The sequence below is a fragment of the Atractosteus spatula genome, chromosome 4 (assembly GCF_055471065.1).
Source record: "Atractosteus spatula isolate fAtrSpa1 chromosome 4, fAtrSpa1.hap1, whole genome shotgun sequence".
Classification (NCBI taxonomy): domain Eukaryota; kingdom Metazoa; phylum Chordata; class Actinopteri; order Semionotiformes; family Lepisosteidae; genus Atractosteus; species Atractosteus spatula.
In genome coordinates, this window is record NC_142709.1 from 53,876,694 (window position 1) to 53,882,763 (window position 6,070).

General features: G+C 38.9%; 1 protein-coding gene across 1 annotated transcript; it reads right to left on the reverse strand.

The window, feature by feature from the left end:
• Positions 1–3,535: 3,535 nt before the first annotated feature.
• Positions 3,536–5,448, reverse strand: LOC148836570 (uncharacterized). Its single transcript, XM_088914192.1, has 2 exons — positions 5,424–5,448; positions 3,536–4,245 (listed from the first exon to the last, which is right to left on the reverse strand). The coding sequence occupies exons 1-2, from the start codon at positions 5,446–5,448 to the stop codon at positions 3,536–3,538; spliced, it is 735 nt and encodes a 244-aa protein (XP_088770318.1).
• Between the last annotated feature and the right edge of the window lie 622 nt (positions 5,449–6,070).

Consider the following 6,070-nt stretch of genomic DNA (forward strand, 5'->3'; position numbering starts at 1 on the left):
TGTAAAATGCAGCTGCCGTTAGAAAAAAATCTTATTATCTACAAAATGTATTTACTTTAGGATGGGGAAATGGTTTAGAGTTCATCTAGGCCCAGCAGACAAAATCTCACAGACTGCATACATTTCTGTTATACAACGCCTTTTTAAGGCAGGTAGGATTCCTCCGAAGAGTGAAATGTGATGAAAAGCAAAGTGAACATGTGCTGTTAAAACTTTTGAAGTCTGCCTTTGGCAGAACTGTCAAAATGTCATATAAGAAACAGTTAAAGCTCAGTGCTGTTAGTCATAGAGCAAAGTAAGACATTTCCTCGGGAAACATTGGCAAGTGAGCTGGAAGATCGTAATGACAGATTTTTGTTACAAAGTATCCTGGGCTAAAAGCCAGCTTGTTTTCTATCCAGTAAGAAAGAGAAACCAGAAGTAAAGAATGAAAGAGAGAAAGAGATACAGATAAAAAAGGAAAAAGATGAAGAAGAGAAGAAGAAACAGGCAGAAAATGAACGAATGGCTCTTTGATTATGCTAAATGTTAGGGCTGACGAAAGAGCTTACTGTCTCTGTGTCTGTCACGCCCTGTACACCTAGAGGGTGCTCTACTTCTCTCCTGTTCCTAGTTCCCTGTGATTATTCATGTCTTTCTGGTGGGTCTTGTTGTGTAGCCTGTTTACTTCCTGTGTCTGCTCTGCTCCTTGCTCAGCTTTGACGGTACGGATGTCCTGAGACCCGCCTAGCACCAGGTCGCTCCTGTCCATGGCCTGAGGGCATAGGTTTCTTTACCGACATCGTCTAACCCCGAGCCTGGGCTAACCCCCGTGTTGCCCCTTTTACCACTTCGCATAGGGTCTCTACTGGTCTCCTTGTCATTCCACAGCTTGCCTTTCCGACATCCGTGATAGTGTCATCTTCTCAACAGGACACCATGTAGGGCTCATTTCAAAAGACACAATGTAAAGAAGACATCTTCCCATCAACGAATATTAAGTGATGTCAAAATGAAGTTTATTCCATTCCCATGAGATCTGGCTGATTTGTGGTGTGTTGGTTTAGCTTCAGCCTATCACGTCATCAGTCTTACAGTACAGCAGAATAGTACTGGAACAGGAAAATCAAGTACTGATCATCAATGTTCACAATTTCATTGAAAAAGCTACCAACAAAAAATGCGAAGGAAAGGATTCTGCATTTTCATAACAACCCCTAAGAAGAAGACAGGATATGCCTCAAAATTTTGTAGGAGCAAACAGAAGTTTGTGGAGGCAACCGAAACCCTCTAGAGGGTTAACAAAGGCTGAAGTTTATTATAAATTTAGTAGACATTATAATTATCCTAGTGGTTACTTAGTGGTAAATTACGTTAAGTGGTTTGAAAGTTTTAAACAATGACATTCTAAATTAATAAAATTATATTCAACATGCATAGAGCACATTTTAAGCACTCCGTGTGTAATTGTACTGTATATTGCATGTTTTCTGCCTTAGAGCCCATATTAGTTTCCTAGGCTAATCAGGCTGCTTGTCCACTGAACAGCAATATCCACCCATTTGACATTCTTTTGCAGTTCAAAAGGTCATTTTAAAAATGAAATACTTTTAGTTAAGGTATGCAGGTCAAAATAGCCGATGTTATGTAAACACTGAAGAAAAAGGTCAAGTGTACATTGAAATGATTCATTATTAACCACAATAAAGTAAACTATGTGATAACTTCGCCCGTGGCGTGATGCTGCATTCCAGCTGGCTCACAGAAAGACCCAGAGCTTCATTGTATCTCTCAGAACTGTAACCAAAACCAAGAAACTAATTACTTGCACTTGCTACATCTAATTGACTTGATTCAATAAACTGTATTTGTTATGAATACAGTGTATAGTATAAAGAGGTATGCTGAGCAGCGTACTACCTGAAAGTTTAATATTTTACAAAGGAAGTACTATTTCTAGTATTATTGGCATTGATTCCAGTAAAACCTAATAGCACACAATTATCCATTGAGTGGATTTGGTTTAAAGTTGCCCTAGATGTATTATGTAATTATTGTTGGTGTGGTGCTATGACTGGCAGTATCATATTTTAAAGTCCTGTGCTTTTGCTGCCTGTAATATCAGAATAATATGCAGTGGTTCTATTCAAATGATAAAAAAACATCATATTTCTAATATACAGTACTGATGAGGGACTGAAGGTCTGAAAATATTTCTTGTATATATAAGGTATATATAAGGTATCAGAGTAATTGCTGGGATCTGTTAATTTAACATTTTCTATAAAAGACAGAATAAAGACAGAGTCAAGACAGAATAAAGACGACTTGCTTTAACAGCTGCAGCAACTAATTACCTTCAACAAGGTACTAAGAGTAGAAGTAATCACATCTAATGATGTCCAACACTCAAAGTGTGAAACCAACTTTTATCACATGTGGAAGGACAAGGACAAACACTTGCAAACACATCATAAACAGGACAAACATTCAAAGTGGAAAAGAAACTTCCTTCTGAGCCTGTGTATATTATGTAAGAGCTGGAAAACCTTTGCAGAGCATCTGTTTTGCAGGACAGACACAACACACGTTGCTGTATTTATACTGAGGCTCAATTATTGTATTAATGTATGATTATGTATTATGTACGTATATTGAGGCTCTTCTAATGAAGCATTTCCCACAACAATTGTGTCCATTTAAAAATAGTTTCTCTCTTGAGGTTTTTTCTTCTAGATTTATACAAACAGAAACAAACTTTCCTGTGTGTTGGGTCAGTGTTACAGCCATGTTTCTGTCTTTCAGTTAATATAAATGCAATTTTGAGGTGAATAAATGTATTGAAAAATAAGAAACATTAGCTTTCTTTTATTGTACATTTTGCCTTAGTCGTGTAATTGGAAATGCTGACACAATACTGTACTTTCCATTGCATACCAATAACCTCTTCACTGCATTTCAGAGGAAAGAGTGACATCTAGTGAGATTTTAATATTCTGCAATTCTAAAACAAAGTGAAAAATTGTATTGAGACAGAAACTAATCTCTTACGCATATAAATCACTTTAAATATCTGAAGACATGGGTAAAGGTTAAATCGGAACAATCGAGCAAGTAAAAATTCATGCAATCAAGCACCTGAACTGCAGCAGGCAAATAAGTCACTTGTATTCAAAACTTAAGGTACAGGCCTGGAGCTCCTTCTATGTGAAGTCTGCATGTTCTCCGCAAGCCCAGTGTGGGTACCTCCAGGTACTCTGGTTTCCTCCTACATACCAAAGACATGCTGTGCAGACCAAACATACAGTACCTAGAAATGCTCAAACCCCATTCCCCTCAAATATAAATATATTAAAATAAAATCTGTTAAAAAAAAGGCAAGCGCTTTAGTCATGCACAAATCCTGAGGATAATGACAGAATTTGTTTTATATCTCCAATGTATGGAAAAAATGATGTGCTATGGAGGACTATGTGTCTTAAGGACTAGACCTCACATTTGAATTGATTTATCAAGGCCTAGCAACACACCCCTCTCATGCGGGAAGAACATCATTCTAGAGAGCACACAAGTTGTTATTGTTGGTCATGTCACAGCAGCACTGGTCAGTCTGAGAGTGGACTGGTTGTCTGTTGTGCTCAAAGGATGGTTTAGGCCTTGTGTGGGTCCAGCTCACCTCTGTGCCATAGGTTACGGATTTACAGAGCCTTGTCTGCCACACAGGCTGTGGCATCCCTTGGCTCAAGAAATTAACTGGGTCCTTACGCTCCGAGAACCTCACACAAGCCCTGCAGGTCATACAAGGACCATTTCTCTTCCTCGGCCTCTCCCCTGTCCTGAGGCCCGCCGCAGGCTTTGAGGCAGGCCTTGTTTTTCTGGGCTCAGAGGGCCCCTTCTTGACTGGAAAGGCGCCCATGTTCAGGTCCGAATGGGAGGAGGTGCTGTCAATAAGGCGGACTCCCAGGGCCAGCGTTCTCAACGGCAGCGCCAAGCGGAGGCGGGTCCAGAACCGGGAGCGAGGATGGCTGGACTTCTCCCCTTTCCACTTGATGACCGTCGTCTGTTTCAGCTGAAGGATTTCGCTGGAGGGGAAGCTAACAGGCTTGTAGCGAATGGCGATTATCTTGGTGTCGGCTGTGTGCTGGCAGAGCAGTCCTAATCTGCACTCAAGGAGGCTGATGCTCTTTTCTGTCATATAATCTGGACTTAGAATCACAATTAGCCTGCGGCTTTTCTGTATAAACTTTAAAACATCTTCAGGTATATCTGAAATCCAGAAAGAAGAGAAGCACTCATTTACAGTAGGTACTCAGAAACCTGCTGAGGCTTCCTTTACAACATATGTCACAATAAAAAACAAAAACATCTGGAGGCTGGATACGTATGGTTACATGTGAATAGACAGCTTTTCTTAAATGTATAATGTACAGTACACTCATCCCTCATTAAACAAGCACTTCACTTACAGTACAAGAACTCACTAAAACAAGCAATACATATACATACCTCTTTTGTTACACTAGTGATCTTCCCTCGCTAATATGAGCTCCAAGAGAATGGCTCCCTCTTCCATCATCATTCTCTACCCTCGGCTGTTGTTGTCTTAACTATCTTATCAGAAACAGTAAGGCTATTTTACTAGTTACAGAGTTGAATAGGATTTTGATTGTATAATTGTGAAGTGTTTCATTTTGATTATGCATGCTATAAATGCACAGTATCACCAAACAGCTTAACGCTCTGTCTTTACTTTTATCATTATGGATTCCATAACTGCACAAGATTTATTAATTGATCATTTTTGCTTGGTAAGACATTTTCGATAAGTTCACATTGTTTATGTGTACTATAGAGATCATGCAAATTTTATTTCCTTACATTACAGATTCATAATACATTTTAAACATTACAGCACACATGAAAAGTGCTGGTTAAGTCTACTTATTGTAACATATACTAGCAATTTAAGGTGCCAAGCTATTCAAATACAGAATTTCAATTCAATTTAGAAAAGTGCCTAAAGTGAACTGATTTATGTTCAGTTACAAGCACTTGGAATGAATCAGAGACTTGCATGCATAGTGTCACATTTTAAAGTTTTTTCACCTTTAAGGAGACATTTTGGAACCAATTGTGCTCGTATAACCAGGGATGAGTGTATCTGGAAAGAAATCTAGTTGACACTTACATACTCAGTCAAATACAAAAGGTGTTTTTAGAATTACTCATTTAAGAACAGTGAGGTTAAACAGGTTAAGGATTACTTAAGACTTCCCCAGATTCTATTTTGCTTTTTTTCACCTGAAAACACTCTGGAAATATACTGCAAGGAGTGATTGTTCATTCACCCCAAAACACCTCCGGTAATTATACTGTATTGCATCTTTGGAAAACAGGCATATCTTTGTTCCAAGCCCGTGCTAAATCCCCATGAAACTACAAACCAAACAAAAAGGAGATGGCCGGCATTCATGCCATCTACATACCAGGAACAGCAGAAAAGCATTGTCAGGATATCATTCAGAAATTTCTTGTTTCTTCCCCTTAAGTCCTTTACAGGCTTTTACTAAGCAGTCGGTTCACAAACTATGAGGAAAAACTGGTTTGACAAGTTGGAATCGTAGAAACTACAAAGTTATGGCTGGGCTCTTTCTCCGTAAATACTCTTGCCAACTGGAAACAGGCAAGGCAGGAATCTTAATCACATTCATCCCCAGACTGGCCCTGATAATTACGGTGTAGAGCATCTTTGGAAAATAAAAGAGCCTCGTCTCATGTCCCTGTGATACCCTCACGAAACTCACACACCAGGAGAGTATTATTTCAAGTATTATTATTAAGGAGAGTATTATATACCAAGATTTTAGGTTTCAACTATTTGAGTAGATTTGGTAGGCATGATTCATGCATTCTCTAATTTAATCCAGGCAGGCACAATTCACGATTTCAGGTGATTGGAACATACTAGTGACAATAACTTCCAATAGTCACAAAAAAGTCAGCATTTTCATCTGCTGCCCTTCTCATTGTCTTCATGTTCACAGACGGAGAGCCTGAGTAAGACCAGATTGTTAATTACTGTAATTAGAGT

Excerpts from the sequence above, each read along its gene's own strand:
- LOC148836570 (XM_088914192.1), bottom strand. The coding sequence starts at position 5,448 with ATGCCGGCCATCTCCTTTTTGTTTG. Across the intron at positions 4,246-5,423 it reads GGCCATCTCCTTTTTGTTTG|ATATACCTGAAGATGTTTTA; the intron begins GTTTGTAGTTTC and ends TCTGGATTTCAG.